The 19784-nt window shown below is 50.2% G+C and overlaps 1 protein-coding gene across 4 annotated transcripts in view; it reads left to right on the top strand.

Moving 5' to 3' along the window:
* The window catches only part of SPATA20 (spermatogenesis associated 20), a 297925-nt gene that overhangs the window by 27269 nt on the left and 250872 nt on the right, over positions 1-19784 (top strand). For all 4 annotated transcript variants that reach the window (XM_029600642.1, XM_029600641.1, XM_029600640.1 and 1 more), the window contains one exon: positions 10956-11020. In XM_029600642.1, coding sequence (XP_029456502.1) covers positions 10956-11020 — 65 coding nt within the window. The remainder of the gene's footprint in view (positions 1-10955; positions 11021-19784) is intronic.

The raw sequence follows: 19784 nt of genomic DNA on the forward strand, positions 1-19784 counted from the left end.
CCATTATACCTGTTCTGCCAGCGGAGCAGCGAAAAGGCCGCTACTATATTTACTTCGTAGTACCAAAGAAAGAAGGGACATTCCGGCCCATCCTGGACCTCAAGTGCGTCAACCGATGTTTACGGATTCCCAGCTTCCGCATGGAGACCTTGCGGTCTGTCATAGCTTCAGTGCGGGAGGGGGAGTTTCTCACCTCCCTGGATCTGACGGAGGCGTATTTACACATCGGGATCCGTTCCGCCCACCAGAGGTTTCTACGGTTCTCGATACTAGGACACCATTATCAGTTCCAAGTGCTTCCTTTTGGACTAGCGACTGCTCCTAGCACGTTCACCAAGATATTATGGTGGTGGTGACGGCGCAGTTGCGCAGGGAAGAATTCCTGGTGCATCCATACTTGGACGATTGACTGATCCACGCGAAGTCAGAGGAGAGTTGTTGCGCCGCCGTCCACTGGGTGGTGCAGTTGTTGCTGGGTGGTCAATGTTGCCAAGAGTCACCTAATCTCTTCGCAGTCCTTGGAATTCCTCGGGGCACTTTTCGACACGCAGCATGGCAGAATGTTTCTCACTACCGAGCGCATGGTCAAGCTTCAGGGACAAATTCGGGACTTGTTGTCCAAACGTCTTCCGTGAGTCTGGGATTACTTGCGGGTTCTCGATTCCATGACTTCTACTCTGGAATTAGTACTGTGGGCCTATGCACATATGCGCCCTTTACAGTTGGCGTTGCTTTCCCGGTGGAGCCCTGTATCCGTACAATTTCATCTGCCTCTGCTGCTGACCGATTTGGCGAGGTATAGCCTGGATTGGTGATTGCTCCAAGATAACCTAAGCCGAGGGGTCCCTCTGAGGACCCTAGTGACCATGGATGCCAGTCTCTCTGGCATCCATAAAGAAAAATAAAGATTTTCTCAGTCATCACCGTCTGGATCCTGGAGAGTGGGAGTTGGACGACGCGGCCTATCAACTCATCTGCGACAAGTGGGGCACGCCCAGCATGGCTCTGATAGCGACATGCAGGAATGCGAAGGCACCCCGCTTCTTCAGTCGATGCCGGGAGACGGGAGCGGAGGGGGTGGATGCCCTAGTGCTTCCCTGGCCGACAAACGTACTTCTTTATGTATTCCCACCCTTGCCGCTGATAGGCAAGGTAATCCGGAGGATAGAATTACATCCAACAACCGTGATTCTCGTGGCTCCGGAGTGGCCCCGCTGTCCATGGTTTGCGGATCTGGTCAACCTGAAGGAGGCAGAGCCTCTACTGTTCCGGGATTTTCCGAACCTTCTTCATCAAGGTCCTGTCTGTTTCGACCAGGTTGATCGCTTTTGACTAGTGGCATGGCTTTTGAGAGGCAATGTCTGAAGGGAAAAGGTTATACCGACGCCGTGGTGGCTACGCTTTTGCGGTCTCGTAAGTTGTCCATTTCCCTGTCGTATGTCTGGGTATGGAAGGTCTTCGAATCCTGGTGCATGGAACATGGGGTTGGTCCTACCCGGGCGTCCGTGTCAGATATCTTAGGTTTCCTACAAGCCGGTCTGGCCAAAGTGTTGTCATGTAGTTCTTTGCGGGTGCAAGTAGCAGCTCTTGGTTGTTTGCGCGGTTCCATACAGGGAATACCGTTGTCAGCGCATCAGGACGTGGTCCGATTCCTTCAGGGAACTAAGCATTTATGCCCGCTGGTAAGACACTCTTGTCCTTCTTGGAGCTTACATTTGGTCCTCACAGCTTTGTGTGCGGCGCCTTTTGAGTCTTTGAAAAGGGCAACATTGAAAGATCTTACACTAAAAGTGGTGTTTTTGGTAGCTATTTCTTCTGCTCGTAGGATCTCCGAGCTTCAGGCGTTATCCTGCAGGGAACCCTTCTTGAGGATTTTGGATTCCGGGGTATCATTGCGGACGGTTCCTTCCTTTCTTCCAAAGGAAGTTTCTTCTTTCCATTTGAATCAATTGGTGGAACTTCCGTCCTTTTCTGAGCTGAGCAGATCGGACCCTCTTCATGGAGACTTGAAGAGGTTGGATGTTCGAAAAGTGTTACCTTGTTATTTGGAAGTGACGAACAGTTTCCGACTCTCCGACCATCTGTTTGTACTCTGGAGTGGTCCAAAGAAAGGTAATATGGCTTCTAAGGCAACAATAGCCCGCTGGTTGAAAGATGCTATCAGTTCCGCATATCTCCTGCTTGGGAGGCCCTTGCCAGTTGGTCTTAGGGCGCATTCCACCCGTTTGCAGGCAACTTCATGGGTGGAATGTCAACAGATTTCGCCACAGGAGATCTGTAGAGCGGCTACCTGGAAGTCTTTGCATATCTTTGCGAGGCATTACCGGTTGGATGTACAAGCTCTGGGTGCTGCAGGATTTGGAGAAGGTGTGCTCAGAGCAGGCCTCTCCGGATCCCATCCCAGGTAAGAAAAGCTCTGGTACATCCCAGGAGTCTGGACTGATCCTGGTACGTACAGGGAAAGGAAAATTGGTTCTTACCTGATAATTTTCGTTCCTGTAGTACCAAGGATCAGTCCAGAGTCCCGCCTGCTTAGAGCATGGAGGTAACGGAGAGTCCGCTCGTTCCGTATTTAATTATTTCTTGTCTGCAGATCATGGTTATGTACCATTTCCAAAGGATCCTGTTCCCACTTGGTGTTGATGATCCCGTTCAAGTTACAGTTAGTGTATTAATTATTTATTTATTTATTTATTTATTTATTTAACAGTTTTTCTATACCGACATTAAAATACACATCATGTCGGTTTACATTATACCAGCAGGTAGAAAATACATAGAACGGGGATGTGGGGGTGGATAACCAGCAAAAACAAGAGTTAGAGAGGGCTCTAACGGGGAGCCCGAGGCAATAGTTAAAAATGGGGGCGTGGTAAGAGGAGCTATTTACACAGAACTGGGGTGAGGGGGGGGGAATAAAAATTGGGCGGCTATTTACAAGGGGGAAAAGAAGGGGGGGCAATTGTTTAAAGGGGGAGCAGGGAGAGGAAAGATTGCTATTCCGGAGAGGCTTGATGGAAAGCCAGGATTTTTGCATTTTGCGGACTGGGGTGAGGGGGGGTGTAATTGGGTGGTTATTTACAGGGGGGAAGGGAGGGGGCAATTATTTAAAGGGGGAGCAGGGAGAGGGAAGATTGCTAATCTGGAAAGGCTTGGTGGAAAAGCCAGGTTTTTAGCATTTTGCGGAATTTATTTGGGCATGATTCCTGGCGGAGGTTTGAGGGCAGTGCATTCCATTGGGTTGGGCCTGCAATTGAGAGGGCGCGGTCTCTGGTTGAAGTTAGTCGGGCCCTTTTAAGGGGTGGGACTTGTAGGGTAAATTTGTGGTTTGTTCTGGTGGGGCGGGCGGATTGTGTGAAACGGAGGGGTTCACTGAGCCAAGTGGAGTTATCATTGTATATAGCTTTATGTATGATAGTGAGTGATATGAAGAGTATGCGTGAAGGGATGGGAAGCCAATGCAGGTCTTTTAGAATAGGGATTATATGGTCTGTTTTTTTATTGTTGCTAATTATCCTTGCAGTGGCATTTTGGAGGATCTGTAAGGGTTTAATGGTAGAGTAGGGGAGACCAAGGTACAGCGAGTTACAGTAGTCTAACTAACTTGGATGTCATAGTGGCTTGGATGACAGTTTTAAGGTCATGCGTATGGAGCAGCGGCTTGAGCTTTTTTATGATGTTGAGCTTATAAAAGCCACCTTTGAGTACTGAGCTAATGTGCTTTTTTAGGTTAAGTAATGGGTCAATTAGGACGCCGAGGTTCCGAACTGCGGGTTGTGATGTGAGAGTGAGGGCCATAGGGTCATTTGTGGGAATGGATTTGAGGGTCTGATGGTTGTGGATAAGTATAAGTTCAGTTTTGGACGAGTTGAGGGCAAGTTGCAGGGATGTCAGGAGGGAGTTGATGGATGTGAGGCAGTCCTCCCAGTAGCTTATAGTGGCAGCTAGAGATTCGCGTAGAGGGATGATGATCTGAACATCGTCTGCATAGATGTAAATTTTGAGGCCTAGTTCAGTGAGGTGATGACAGAGGGGGAGGAGGTAGATGTTGAAAAGGGTAGAGGAGAGGGAGGAACCTTGGGGGACACCTTGGGAGAGGGTGAAGTGTGAGGATTCGTGATTTCCGATTTTTACAGAGAAACGTCTGTTTGTCAGGTATGATTTGAACCAGAGGAGTGCTATGCCGGAGATACCTATGTCTGCAAGACGGGAGATGAGTAGGTTGTGGCTTATCGTGTCAAAAGCCGCAGATATATCAAGAAAGGCAATGAGGTAGTTTTGTCCATGGTCAAGGCCGGTGAGGAGTGAGTCAGTGAGTGATAGTAAGAGGGTTTCGGTGTTCAGGTTTTTTCGGAAGCCAAATTGGGAGGAGTGAAGGATGTTATTTTCTTCGAGATAGTCCATCAGTTGGGAGTTTACTACTTTCTCTAAGATTTTTGCAATGAAGGGGAGATTTGAGATAGGTCGGTAGTTTGATGGGTCTTTGGGGTCCGAGGTGGGTTTCTTGATAAGGGGTTTGACAATGGCGTGTTTTAGGGAATCAGGGACAGAACCAGATGCTAGGGAACAGTTGATGATATCTGCTAGGGGTTTTGCTATGGTGTTAGGAATGGATAGTAGGGATTTGGTTGGTATGGTGTCGGATGGGTGGGATGCTGGTTTGATTTTTTTGAGGATTGACTCAATTTCCTTGGAGGAGGTGAGGTCGATGGTGAGGAGTGAACTTTTAGAGGATTGAGGGGGTTGATTGTGAGAGGGAGTGTTTGATAGGTGAGTGGTGGTGTGGGGGAACCTAAGGAGAATGTTGGCTATTTTGTTGTGAAAGTACTGGGCTAGTTCTTGACATTTGGAGCTGGCTTCATCATCAGTGATGGAGGGGGTAATGGGTTTGGTGAGGGCAGCAACGTAAGAGAAAAGGACCTTGGGGTTGAATGTGTATTGGTGTATCTTGGTGGCATAGTAGTCGCGTTTAGGTTTTTGAATGGTAAGGCGGTAAGTATGTAGGAATGTTTTGTAGGATGCGGAGAGCTGCAGAGTTGGGCTTTTGCGCCATGCTCTCTCTTTTTGTCTGAGAGTGAGTTTCATTTGGTGTAGTTCTGTAGTGTACCAGGGCTTGCTGTTGGGAGATGGAGTGTGTTTGTGGGTGATGAGTGGGCAAAAGGAGTTAGCTATGTCCAGGGAGAGTTTGCTCCAAGAGTTGAGAGCAGTATCAGGGGATGTGCAGTCAAGTTTGTTTAAGGAGTCAGTGAGGGCTGTGGTGAGCTCTTCGGAAGAGCAGGGTTTACGGAATGAGAAAGAGTTCTTTTGGGGCTGGTTGTGGGTGGGGGTTGTGTTTATGGAGAGGTGGGTTTCAATAAGGGAGTGGTCAGACCATGGTACGGGGGTGTATGAGGGTGGTGAGGGGATCTGAATGTTTGAATTGATAAAAACGAGGTCTAAGGTGTGCCCTGCTTTGTGAGTGGATGTGGTTATAATTTGGGAGAAGCCTAGGGCATGTAGGGCAGCTAGTATGGTATCACAGGATGGTGAGAGTGGAGAGTGTATATAGTTAGTTTGGTTTTGAGCCATTCTGCTTTGTGACTGAGTAATACTGACGGACTGTGGGTGGCACCTCAGGGTATAGGGCAGAGTCTGTCAAATCTTTCTCTGTCTCCATCTGCTGGAGGGGAGGCAAAACCCAGGAGTCTGGACTGATCCTTGCTACAGGAAAACAACAAGGAATAGATGCCACGGTCTTTTTCAATTCTTTATTGAAGTGGAGACTTATCTAAAACGTGTATATCAATTATGTCTGTGCATTTGTGCACGCCTACAGCTTGTTCAGCCACCCTGAGTCCAAATAAATAAAAAAAAATATATATCCAAAAAAAATATATATCTAAGGTAAAATATTTTCAAATTAGTAAATTGCCGACCAACTTAGGTTATATTGCATTACTAAATATAACTTTTTTTGATTTCATAAATTGAGAATCAATATTTTGGATTTCAACTTTGTAACATTGAAATTATTTCTTGACATGGGCAAATTGCAACTGAAAAGATTTTTTAATACAGTTTTATTTTAACTGTCACCATTCTTGTATTTTTAAATTTATAAAAAATGCTTTTAGCACAAATGTTTCTATATTTTTTTTGTAATTTAATATTTATGTTTTCTTTATATTTTGGAGTTATTAATATTTGATTTTTTATTAAACACAGTGTTATGTATGATTTATTTTTAGCCCCTGAGGCAGTCATTGTGAGAACGGCGAAACTCGGCCAGAGTCGGGCTGTAATATTTTAGATACGTCTCCACTTCAATAAAGAATTGAAAAAGACCGAGGCATCTATTCTTTTTGTTTTCCTAACGGCTTTTTTAGATCACCTACCTTCATGCTTCTTAGGACCTTCAACAATACAGCTTTCTACTGCAGTGAGTCTGTCTCATCTTCAGCTTCAGCACTCGGTGTCCACATCCAGGACCTGTTCCTGCTACGCCGCACTGCCTATCACCTACTTGAGTGTGAGACTGGTCTCCTCTGCTGAGGACCCCTGGACTACTTCACTGGGTTACCTTCACTGCTGCCCGCTCCCCGGGCAGTACCATCAAGCTGTACAATAAATACAACTTCTCTGCGTGTATAGAGTCTAGCCTAGTACTGTAGTTCCTCACGGGGCTCCGGAGTGGCCATCTCCGCAGTACACAAGAATCCACTCCAACACCTCAAACCCTAACAAATTTGCAGTGGTGGACCTTGAACCACTGTCCTGTATGTTAATAGATGCCATCTTGTTGGGATATGGAGCTCATTGTCTGGGTTGGATGGCTCAAGAAGCCGCTTGGTCCATCAGTTGATTGGAAACCAGAGAAATTAGGTTGGCTGTCCTTCAGTTTGCACCCATAGTCCATGGCAGGTGGTCCAGATTATTTTAGACAATGCAATGGTGGTAGCTTATGTGAACCATCAAGGGGGTACTAGGAGCGCGCAGGTTATAGAAGAGGCAGATCTTCTGATGTATTAAGTGGAAGATAATATAAAGGTCATTTCGGCATCGCACATAGCATAAGTGGAAAATGTTCAGGTAGATTTTCTCAGTTGAAATTCTGTAGATTCAGGGAATGGATCCTCTCCCTCTTTGTTCAATCTGCGCGCAGGTGGGGGGATCCTGTCATGGATCTCATGGCAAACAGGAAGAATGTGAAAGTAGGATGGTTTTTCAGTCGAAGGAGAGAACAGGGATTATCCAAGCTAGTTGCCTTAATTCAGGAATGGCTGACAGGAATTGTCCTTTATGTATTTCCTCTGTGGTCTCTAATAGAGTGCTGCAGAGAATTATGAGTCAATGAGGTCTGGTGATTCTAGTGGCACCAGATTGGCCAAGACAGCCTTGGTATGCAGATCTGATCAGATTATTGGACAGAGACCCATTGCTTCTGCTGCAATGGAGGAATCTGCTGTTGCAGGGGCCCCTCCTGCACAAGAATCTGGGTCAGTTTTTTCTTACAGCTTGGCCCTTGAGAGGTTTCGTCTGACTAAGAAGGGTTATTCTACTGAGGCGAATACTCTATTATGGTGTAGAAAGAAGTCTACTTCCATAGCTATGTGAGAGTTTGGCAGTTTTTTTTTTTAACTGTTTATTTTAAGACACCATAAAAAAATACAGCAAGTTACAGAATGGGAGTAAACATCACAAAACTTACATAGAGCACAAAATAAATATGCAATTGAATAATAACAAAAATCAATATGAATACAACTTACAATAAAGCACCGAATCTCTTATCATATTATCCAATCCCAATCCCCCACCCAATAAACTACTCAGACGTTATTGACTTCACCTGCCATTCTCAATAAGGCTTCCATATCAAATCATATCCAGCAGATTTATTTTGCAAGCCAAAAGTTATCTTCTCAAGTATCGTAGTCTCTGCCACGACTCCATAGAGTCTCGCAGTTTTTTGAAGATTGGTGTGCAGACAGGCAAATTGTCTCTATAAATACTACAGTTCCCCTCTTTTTGGACTGCTTGAGGAAGGGTTAGTAAAAGGTTTGGCCTTAAATTCCTTGAAGATTCAGGAAGCAGCTATTGCCTGTTATAGGGGCCGAATGTCTGGGGGGATCTATTTCCTCTCATCCAGACATTTCTCTTTTTCTTAGGGGGGTTAAGCATATTAGACTCCTGATCAGAAACCTGGTTCTATCTTGGAACCTAAATCTGGTTTTAACTTTTTTGACAAGCTCTGTTTTTGAACCAGCTGAGATATTTCAATTAAGGCAGTGTTTTTAGTGATGGTGTGTTCTGCTAGGAGGATTTCAGAATTGCAGGCACTTTTGTGTAGGGAACCATTTTTGGTCTTTACAAATGATATAGTTAAGGTTCATGTAGTATTTTCTTTTCTTCCAAAGGTACTTTCTCCTTTTCATCTTAACCAGGTAGCATATCTGCCCTCCTCTGAAAGGGATTCACGTCAAGAAGATTTTGAACTGCTCCAGTATTTGGATGTGAGAAGGATTCTCGAGCAGTACTTAAAGATTACTAATGGTTTTTGGAGATCAGATCAGCTTTTGATCTTGTTTAGTGATCCAAAGAAAAGGGAGCAGCATCCAAAGCATTTTTAGCATGTTGGATTAAAGAAGTGATTACTGCCTCCCACATGAATAGAGGTTGTCCCTTGGCTAAGAGGGTCAGGGTGCATTCTACTAGGGTGCAAGGTGCTTTCTGGGCGGAACTATGTTTACTTTCACTGTTGAGATTTGTAATGTGACAACCTGGTCCTCATTGCATTCTTTTGCAAAACACTGTTGTTTAGATGATATAGCCAGAGAGGAGGCATCCTTTTCATCAGAAGTATTGAGAGCAGATTTGGCAGTTTCCCATCTACGTCAAGATTAGCTTGGATACATCCCATATGTGTGGACTGGTCTGGCTGGATGAAGAGGAAGGTGAAATTTGTTCTTACCTGATAATTTCCTTTCCTTGAATCCAGCCAAACCAATCTAGAACCATCCCTGCTTCTGCCAAACATATTATTATTAGATCTGTGCATAGGACTCATGAGTAACAAACATTGCATAAGTTTTATGCTGTTTTTTTATAAATAGCTTTCTCTCTATTTTTCTTGGAAGACTTCTGGTGTTGGGGGATGGGTTAAAAATTTGGGAGTTTGTTTTTCTAGCTTGTTACAGGTAATACTAGCAGGCTAAGGTCAGCTATATGAGGTGGTCAGCAAGCCTGTTAGTCTTTGTCTCCATCTGCTGGTTGGTGGGCATAACCCATATGTCTGGACTGGTCTGGTTGGATTCAAGGAAAGGAAATTCCCTGTACGTACCAGGATCAGTCCAGGACACCTGGGTTGTGACCCCGCACCAGTAGATGGAGACAGATTAAAACTTGTGGGCGGAGCTACATATGCTCCTGTGCCAGTCACAGCCCCTCAGTCTTACTCTGTCTCCAGTAGGTGGTGCAGGTGTAGTCACAGCCTCTGGGTGCCCTGAGGACTGATTCTTAGTTTAGTCAGGGTTATTTTACAGGCTTTGTCTTGTCGGGAGCCATTCCTGCGGATTTCAGATACGGGAGTTTCCCTGCGGACGGTTCCGTCTTTTTTGCCAAAAGTGGTGTCACCGTTTCATTTGAACCAGTCTATTGAGCTTCCCGCTTTCGCAGGTGCTGAATATTCGGACCCGCAATGGAAAGAATTGCGGAAGTTGGATGTGCGGAGGGTTCTCCTCCGTTATCTAGAAGTCACTAACCCTTTCCGGGTGTCGGATCATCTCTTTGTTCTATTCTCGGGCCCAAAGAAAGGGGGCCCGGCTTCCAGGACGACAATCGCACGGTGGCTTAAAGAGGCCATCGGCTCAGCGTACGTGTTACGAGGGAAGCCTTTCCCGAACGGTCTCAGGGCTCATTCGACAAGAGCTCATGCTGCGTCTTGGGCGGAATCTTCTCAGGTTTCGCCTCAAGAGATTTGTAGGGCAGCTACCTGGAAGTCCTTACATACCTTCATTAGACACTATCGTTTGGATGTTCAGGCTGCGAATTCTGGGGGTTTTGGAGAGAGGGTACTCCGAGCGGGACTCTCTGCTTCCCACCCTCGGTAATTTAGCTCTGGTACATCCCAGGTGTCCTGGACTGATCCTGGTACGTACAGGGAAAGGAAAATTAGTTTCTTACCTGATAATTTTCGTTCCTGTAGTACCAAGGATCAGTCCAGGATCCCGCCCGTACTGTTCTGAAGAAACGGAGAGTCCGCTCATTTCTTTGTTAACTATTCCGGTTATTGCTTCGTTCCCTCGTTTTGGGGTTCTGTTCCGGTTGGGGGTCCTTGAATGGCTCCCTGTTAAGGTTAGTTATTTAGTTTGGTTGTTCTATTTTTTGTCTACTTTGACATTACGTATGACTGAGGGGCTGTGACTGGCACAGGAGCATATGTAGCTCCGCCCACAAGTTTTAATCTGTCTCCATCTACTGGTGCGGGGTCACAACCCAGGTGTCCTGGACTGATCCTTGGTACTACAGGAACGAAAATTATCAGGTAAGAAACTAATTTTCCTTTATCAGGTAAAAACAAATTTCACCTTGCTTATTTTTTAACCCATGGCCCCCTAACCGATACGGTTAAATAAATAATCAAATAAAGACATAAATAAATAAATAAATAAATAAAAATATGATTCCACTGTGGCCTGAGCACAGTGGTAGGCTTGATGTAACATTTCTGTATGGTTAGATTTTGATGTTCAGTATTGGTGTTTGGTACAGATTTGTGCTTGTCAATATGTATTAGGATGAAAGGCTAGTAACTACAGAAGGAAGTTTTCAATGTGATCCAGAGGATGAATCCTGCTAACATCCCCTGCTCAGCAAAACCCTATGCCTCATAAGTTCTCCTAAAGATGTCCGAGGAGAAGTGAATCCCAGCAGAAGTATTAATGACATTTGTCTTTCTCCCTCTGTTTCTTCTCCAGGTTTCCCTGGGGCCAGGAAGCCTTTGATAAGGCACAAAAAGAGAACAAGCCAATATTTCTGTCAGGTGATGATAAAAAAAACTTTACTCTTTAATCTTGCAAATTCTTCTCTTTATCTATTAGAAAAATAGTTTAGCTTTTGATTTCTGCTTGAGTTTATAATAGAAAGTTTGTAGAAAGAAATGGCATTGTTCCCTGTATGTACCTGGATCAGTCCAGACCGTGGGTTATGTCCCCAATCCAGCAGATGGAGTCAGCACAAGCTTTGAGGGGGCGTCACCATATATGCTACTACCCCCTCTGCAGGAGTTCAGTATCTTCTGACTCCAGCAGATGCGAGTAGGGGAATCAGGGTTTCTCCCAGTTTTTGTTCTGTAGGATAGCCTTTTTCCTTGCTTTCTTTGTGCTTGGGCTTTCTGCCTTGCTCCCTTTATCTTGGGCTTCTGCCTATTTGTTTCTGGATCAAGTTTTTATTCCAAAAAAAAAAAAAAGGTTTTTCGGTTTGTGTGGAGGCGTGGCTTCCTCCTGTGCTGTTTTCCTCTCTTTGTGCTGTGACTTGGCGCCGGGTAAGTTTGTTCTTTTGCTCCTGTATTTTCTTTTACAGCTTCACAGCCGGTGCCTCGCGGATGCCGGTGGTGCCGGCCTCTCCGCGTTAGCGGCCATCTTGCAGCTCCGCGTGGGCTGCTAGGGCTCAGACAAGACTCCTTTGGCGGGTTGTGCGGCCGGAGGGCCCCCCCGCGGCACTTTCTTCGGCGGGCAGTGCAGGCCGACAGGGCCCCCCCGCAGCGGCGGCCCCCCCGCGGCATTTTCTTCGGCGGGCAGTGCAGGCCGACAGGGCCCCCCCGCAGCGGCGGCCCCCCCGCGGCACTTTCTTCGGCGGGCAGTGCAGGCCGACAGGGCCCCCCTGCAACGGCGGTTTTTCCCACGGCCCCCTCCCGAGGCTTGATTCTTCTTAGTTTCGTTGCTCTCCCTCGTGGAGCCGATGCCGCAGCCGTTGCGTTGCGCGGCCTGCGGCGAGCCGGGGTCTAGGATTTCCCGTGAGGGCATCTGCGCACGGTGCCTTCCCGGGGGGGAAGGCACCTCGCAGTCCCTCGCAGAGTTTTCCTTCTTTCCGTGTTTGCCCGGGAGGCGCGGGCCGGCCCCTCCCCCATTCCTGGCGGGAACGGTGGCCATTTTAAATTCCCTGCGCCCTGAGAGGACTCAGGCAGCGCTGGAAGACAGGGATTCTGCGGAGGTTCCCCCCCCGACTTTGCTGCCGGAGCAAGGCCCTCAGGGGCAGGGACCAACGGCTTCTCCCGTCCTTGGAGCCCCCTCGGGCAGACCGGGATTCTCCCCGGAGTTTTTCTACTTATGCACACTGCATACCTCAGGGGTTGGACGCTCCTGCGGGACCTCCCCCTGCCAAGATTCCTCGGACGTCGGCCCCCTCACAGGCCCCCCGGGGGCTCCTCCCTCACAGCCGCAAGCTCGACCCCGGCCCTCCTCCGGGTCTCTGGGAGCGGGACCAGGCCCAGCAGATCCTGGACCTGATCTTCCGGACTCGAGCCAAGGGGACTCCGCGGCGGAGGGAGACGACCCTCGCACCCTGCGCCTCTTCCAGAGGAAAGAGCTGGATGACCTGATCCCACTGATAATTCAGGAACTGGACTTGGACCCGCCGCCGGACCCGCCCGCCCCAGTAGCGCCCACGGTCGTCACTTCCTCGAAGAAAGGGGATCCGGTCCTTGCAGCCCTTCGCTAGGGAATGGGATACCCCGGAGACCTCCCTGAAGGTCGGCCGGGCCATGGAAAAGCTTTATCCACTACCGGAGGATTTCCTGGATCTCATAAAAGTGCCAAAGGTGGACTCCGCGGTGTCGGCAGTCACGAAGAGGACGACAATACCAGTGACGGGAGGAGCGGCCCTAAGGGACACGCAAGATCGCAAGTTGGAAGTTTTTCCTTAAGAGGGTCTTCGAGGTCTCCGCACTGGGGATGCGCACAGTGATGTGCAGTTCACTTGCCCAGAGGGCGAGTCTTCTCTGGGTGCAACAAATCCTCACATCGCAGGCTCTGCCAGCCGATGAGGCCGCCCAGGCGGATAGGCTGGAAGCTGCGGTGGCGTACGGGGCCGATGCCTCGTACGCCCTGTTTCGGGTCCTGGCAAGATCCATGGTCTCGGTAGTGGCGGCACGAAGACTGCTGTGGCTTCGCAACTGGGCGACGGATACGTCCTCGAAGTCAAGTCTAGGTTCCCTGCCTTTCAGGGGTAAATTCCTCTTCGGGTAGGATCTGGACCAGATCATCAAGTCTCTGGGGGAAAACGCCGTTCATCGTCTGCCGGAGGACAGATATCGTCCCTCCAGGGGGTATGCCTCCTCCCGGACCAGAGCCAGGGCACAACGGCGCTACAGGAGCTACAGGCCGTCGGGTTCTCGGCCCTCCTCCTCCAGGACCCAGTCCTGGTCGCGTTCCTTTCGAGGTCGTAGGCCCGCACACGCCGCCTCCGGAGCGGGTAACCCCTCTCCTAAGGTTTCCCAATGATGTCAGGCTCGCTCACTCCGCCACTCCCAGGATTGGGGGTCGGTTGGCGCTTTTTCTACAAGGAGTGGGCGCAGATCACCTCGGACCAGTGGGTCTTAGACACCATTGAACAAGGCTACGCATTGGAATTTGTCCGCCCTCCGAAGGGAAGGTTCATCTCCTCCCCCTGCGGATCCGCCCCCAAGCGGCGAGCGGTGCAGTCGACTCTGGCCAGACTTCAGGAGATAGGCGCTATTGCGCCCGTGCCCTTCGGAGAGGTGGGCTTGCGTCACTATTCCATCTACTTCGTAGTGCCAAAGAAGGATGGATCCTTCCTGACCATTCTGGACCTCAAGGAGGTCAACAGGTCCCTCCGAATTGTTCGGTTTTGCATGGAAACGCTGCGGTCTGTGATTGCGGCGGTACACTGGGGGGAGTTCCTTGCCTCCCTGGATCTGACGGAGGCCTACCTGCATATCCCCATCCGACCGGACCATCACCGTCTCCTCCAGTTCAAGATTCTGGACCAGCTCTTCCAGTTCATCGCTCTTCCGTTCGGCTTGGCGACGGCGCCGCGCACCTTTACTAAGATCATGGTGGTTGTAGCGGCCGCCCTTCGGAAGGAGGGTATTCTGGTCCATCCTTGTCTGGACGATTGGCTCATCCGAGCGAAGTTTTTCTCCCAGCCGAGCAGCGGTGGCCAGGGTAGTACAGTTCTTGCGTTCCCTGGGATGGGTAGTGAATTTCTCCAAGAGCTCCCTCGAGCCCTCGCAGCGCTTGGACTTTTTGGGGGCGACCTTCGACACACGACTAGGCAAAGTTTTTCTACGTCGGGACAAGGAGCACTCCTTGCGGGATCGCATACGACGGTTCTCTGCGTTGCCAGATCCCACCTCCTGGGACTACCTGCAGCTCCGGGGAGTGATGGGTTCCACCATCGATATGGTACCTTGGGCGTTGGCGCATCTCCGGCCCTTGCAGAGGGCGCTCCTCTCCCGTTGGAAACCAATTTCGCAGGACTACCGGATGGTCCTCCCGCTCCCTCAGATGGCCAGGGACAGTCTGAACTGGTGGTTGGATCCGTCGAACCTGGCCCGCAGCGTGTCCCTCGATTTGCCGAATTGGGTGGTGGTAACCACCGATGCCAGTTTAGTAGGCTGGGGGGCAGTCTGCGATCGAAGCGCCACGCAGGGGACGTGGTCCGAGGCGGAGGCGACGTGGTCCGAGGCGGAGGCGAAGTGGTCCATCAACCGTCTGGAGACCAGAGCGGTCAGACTAGCGCTGCGACATTTCCTGCCGCTTCTTCGGAACCAGGAGGTCAGAGTCCTATCGGACAACGCTACCACAGTGGCCTACATCCACCGCCAAGGGGGCATGCGCAGCCCGCAGGTGGCGCTCGAGGCGGCGCTGCTGCTGCAATGGGCGGAGCGTCATCTCGTCCGGCTAGTGGCCTCGCACATCGCCGGGGTGGACAACGTCCAGGCAGACTTCCTCAGTCGTCGGCTGCTGGACCCCGGAGAGTGGTCTCTCTCTCCGAAGCGATGCAACTTCTCGTCCATCGGTGGGGGGCCCCCCACCTGGATCTGATGGCGTCCGCTCTCAACGGCTGGATCTGATGGTGTCCGCTCTCAACGGCTCCGCAGAATAGACACTCACCCGGAGGCGGTAGTTTCCACTCTGCTGCGAGCGCGAAAGACGTCGACGTCGGTGACCTATGCTCGGGTCTGGAAGGTTTTCGAGCTGTGGGGTTCCACACAGGCCACGAGACCCGCAAAGGCTTCTGTTCCCCAGATCCTTCAGTTTCTACAAGCGGGGGCGGACAAGGGACTCGTCTATAATTCACTGCGGGTCCAAGTGGCCGCCCTTGACTCGCTGTTGCGCGATGGGGGCTCTCTCCTGCAGCACCTGGACATCGCTCGGTTCCTCAAGGGCGTCAAGCATTTGCGGCCTCCGTTAAGGGACCCTTGTCCCTCCTGGAGTCTCAACCTGGTCGAGCCACTGCGCAGTGCAACGATCAAGGACCTCACCCTCAAGGCTGTCTTCCTGGGGGCCATCGGTTCCGCTCGACGCATTTCGGAGCTGCAGGCACTGTCGTGCAGGGAGCCCTATCTTCGTTTCTCCGATTCCGGAGTCTCGCTCCGCACCGTTCCCTCCTTTCTTCCGAAGGTAGGGTCTGCATTCCACGTGAACCAGACGGTAGAGCTGCCGTCCTTCGCTGCCTCGGAGCCGAGGTCTCTCCGGCTCTTGGATGTCAAGCACGCCCTGCGCCTCTATTTGGAGGCTACAAATGAGTTCCGGATTCCTGTCCATCTCAGGCCTCGAAGACGACCATTGCCAGATGACTGAAGGCTGGCATTGCCGCTTCCTACATTGGGTCGGGCCGGACTCCCCCGCCCGGCATTGTAGCGCATTCTACACGTTCTCAGGCGGCTTCCTGGGCGGAGGCTCGCTCGGTCTCCTCTCACGAGTCTGTAGAGCGACCACTTGGAAGTCTTTACACACGTTCTCGGGGCACTATTGTCTGCACCTCGCCTCGTCGGTCTCTGGACACTTTGGCGAGCGGGTTCTCTGAGCAGGCCTCGCAGGACCCCACCCGATTTAGGGAAGCTTGGGTACATCCCACGGTCTGGACTGATCCAGGTACGTACAGGGAAAAGAAAATTATTACTTACCTGCTAATTTTAGTTCCTGTAGTACCATGGATCAGTCCAGACGCCCACCGCGTTTGGGTTTTCTGATCCTGCTCAGCTTTCTCTAAAGTACGGTAGTGCTGTATGTCTCTCACGACGTTTCGGTTTTTCACTGTTTTCTCACTGTTTTCACAGCTCCCTACAAGTTGGCTGGCTGTTTCGCAGCTTCCTACCCGTTGATAGGACGCTTGCAGTTAGTTACTAATGTTACTTGGCTTATGGTTGCCGGTTCTTATAAACTTTATCCATTACGGGGGTTTTGTTTTCTACTCGGGCTTTGATATACTCGATACTGAACTCCTGCAGAGGGGGTAGTAGCATATATGGTGACGCCCCCTCAAAGCTTGTGCTGATTCCATCTGCTGGATTGGGGACATAACCCACGGTCTGGACTGATCCATGGTACTACAGGAACGAAAATTAGCAGGTAAGTAATAATTTTCTTTTACTTAAGATAAAAAACAAAACAAGACAAATAATGTATATCTGTGTTTTTCAAAAGGTTTATCTTCCTCCTGCACTGGAAATAGCCATTTGCAGTAAAAGTAGTTCCCTGTACGTGCCTGGATCAGTCCAGACTCCTGGGTTTATGCATCCCTCCCAGCAGATGGAGACAGAGAAAGTTTCACTGACACTGCTTCATAAACCCCAGTGCCTCCTGCAGTTTCTCAGTATTTCTCTGTCTCCAGAAGATAGCACAGGGTGCTAAACCTGCAGTTTTGCAGTTTTGTCTTACTTTTTGACTTTTTCTTTTGAGCCTTCCTCTCGGGGGACTCTTTTTAGGAATCCTTTGGGTTCTCCCCGCCCAGTTGAGGTGGACGAGCCGGGGGTTGTCACACGTTTGTGAGCTCATCTGCGCCCGTGGAGTGTAAATCTGGTTGTCCAGATCCCTCCCTGTCACGAGGCCACTCCGGCGGCTGCAGACCCCATTGAGGTTTATCCCCCTTTCTCTCTGTGCCTGAGGCTTTCCTTAGGCTCATAGTCTTAGACTGTTGAGGTAAAGCTTTTATTTAAAAAATAAAAAAATAAAAAAAGCTCTTTAGGCAGCAACACAGCACTATGATGCGGGTGACCTCTTACTCTCCTGGTGGCAGTAAGAGGGGCTGTTTTCCCGTGGGGGTCCGCTTTTTCTACTGTACTTTTGTGTTTTTTCGGGGTCTCCGTGTAGCTTCCTTCCCCCTCCTCTGTTTTGACCTGCAGGGCCCGTTGTCGTGCGTGTAGCTCAGACTTTGTGAAGGTTGTGCCGAGGGAGGGGAGGGCTTCTCCGGGGGCCCTCCAACCGCAAAACAGCATCGGAGGTCGGCCGAGACGGGGCAGCAGTCAGGAGCGGGGATTTGATCGGGATCCTGTCTTTGCCGGGACAGCACAGGAGCAATGGCAATTTTGGATTTTTCGGCGCTTGCTCCTGCGCCATCGGGGAGAGTGGAGGAGGAGGAGGGTCCTCCCTGCTTATCTCCAGCCCGGTCGAATTTGGGAACCGATCGGGGAGGGGCTGGAGGGGGGAACAATATGTTGCTGCCAAGTCCTGCCGTGGGCCCAGGCGGGGCAGCAGCAGTGATATCTTTTTCCCCCGAATTTATTTTGTTACTTCATGATGCCTTTTTGGCCAGGCAACAGGTGGCTGTGCGAGTCACTCAGGTCCAGTCTCGGCCCTCCCAGCCCGTTGGAGGGTCTGACTTTGGTGTTCAGGCCTAGCCTCGGCCCTCCCAACCCGTTGGAGGAACTGACTTTGGTTCTCGTCCGAGTTTCTCGGGCAGACTGCGGTTTTCTCCTGTTCAGAAACTTCTTGTTCCTCCTTTGGGGGGGTCGCTTGGGCAGTTGCAATGTGTAGGTATCTGATTTCGCCCCCAGGGACACTGGAGATGACCCTGGTCAAGGGTCGCAGGTGGGTCAGTCGATCAGGCTCCAGGGGATGTTGATCAGGGCGATGACCAGGGGTTTCCCATTCCCAGAGTAGATGACCCCAAGATGGTGCGCCTTTTCAATTGGGAAGAGCTTGATGCTCTGCTCACTTTGGCCTTTCAGGTTTTGGGGGTCAAAATGCCCCAGGACGACCAGTATTTGGAGGAAGCGGACCCAGTCTGTCTTCCTTCCCATATCACAAGGCGGTTAAGCGGATGGTTAAAGCTGAGCGGGGGACTCCAGATGCAGGCCTAAAGGTTGCTCAGAACATGGGGAGGCCTTATCCTTTTCTGGAGCAAGACTTGGAGCTTTTTTCTCTCTGTAAGGTCGATGCGGCAGTCTCAGCAGTCACTAAGAGGACCACTATTCCCATGGCAGGTTCCGCAGCGTTAAAGGATATGCAGGATTGTAGATTGGAGGTGCACCTCTAGCACATATTTGAAGTCTCAGCCTTGAGTCTGAATGTGGCAATTTATACCAGCTTCATGCAACGTGTGTGCCTTCGTTGGGTTCAGCAGGTTCAGGAGTCCCTGCTGAGGTCTGGTGAGGACTCGGACAGGGCTGAGCGGATTGAGGCTGCAGTGGCTTACAGGGCAGATGCTCTGTATGATTTGGTCTGTACCTCCTCTCGTGTGATGGCTTCGGTGGTGGTGGCCAGAAAATTGCTCTGGTTGCGGCAGATGTATCCTCCAAATTTCAGTTAGGTTTGCTGCCTTTCAAGGGTTGGTTGTTGTTTGGAGAGGATCTCGAGCATCTGATTCAGTCTCTTGGAGATAGGAAGGCTCCCCGCCTGCCTGAGGATAAGCCTAAAGCCAAGCATTTTTTCCGGGTGCAGTCTCGTTTTTGTTTCGATAGATGATCTCGATTCTCAAGGGCTGCTCCGGGATCTCAGAGACCATTTTCTTCTTGGGGTCAGTCCTGGGGGGCAGTCCTTTATGGGGGCCCGGAGACTGTTTTGTGGAGCCACTGAAGGTGCTACGGCCAGTGGTAAGCCCTCGAAATGAAGTGAGGCTGGTCCACTCCGACATTCCTTTTATTGGAGGTCGCTTGAGTTAATTTTATGACAAATGGTCAGGATTATGCAGGACCAGTAGGTTCTCAGTGTTGTAGGAAATAGCTATGCTTTAGAATTTTCTTGTTCCGTTCGCGATCTGATCCTTATTTCCCCTTGTGGTCCCGCGGACAAGCAGGCAGCAGTACAAGAGACCCTGGTTCGCCTCCAGCGTTTGGGCGCAGTAATCTCAGTCCCCTCAACGGAGGTTCGCATGGGTTGCTACTCCATTTATTTCGTGGTCCCCAAGAAGGAGGGCACGTTTCATCCCATACTCGATTTGAAGAGGGTGAATGCAGCTCTCAAGGTGCCGCGCTTCCATATGGAAACCTTGCAGTCCGAGATAGCAGCGGTTCACAGGGGGGAGTTTATGACTTCACTGGATCTCATTGAGGCCTATCTGCACATTCCTATCCATCCGGACTTGCAGAGCTTTCTTTGCTTCATGATCCTCGGACAGCATTTTCAGTTCTGGGCCCTTCTATTTGGGCTGGCTACAGTCCCACGTACCTTCACCAAGGTGATGGTGGTGATGGCAATGGTGCTTCGGAAGGAAGGGATTCTAGTCCATTCATATCTGGATGACTGGCTTATCAGGGCAAAGTCAGAGTCGCTCTGCCACCAGTCAGTTTGCAAAGTACTTGAGGTTCTTCAGTCTCTCTGCTGGGTAGTAAACCTGACAAA

This window comes from Rhinatrema bivittatum, chromosome 4 (assembly GCF_901001135.1).
Source record: "Rhinatrema bivittatum chromosome 4, aRhiBiv1.1, whole genome shotgun sequence".
Classification (NCBI taxonomy): Eukaryota; Metazoa; Chordata; class Amphibia; order Gymnophiona; family Rhinatrematidae; genus Rhinatrema; species Rhinatrema bivittatum.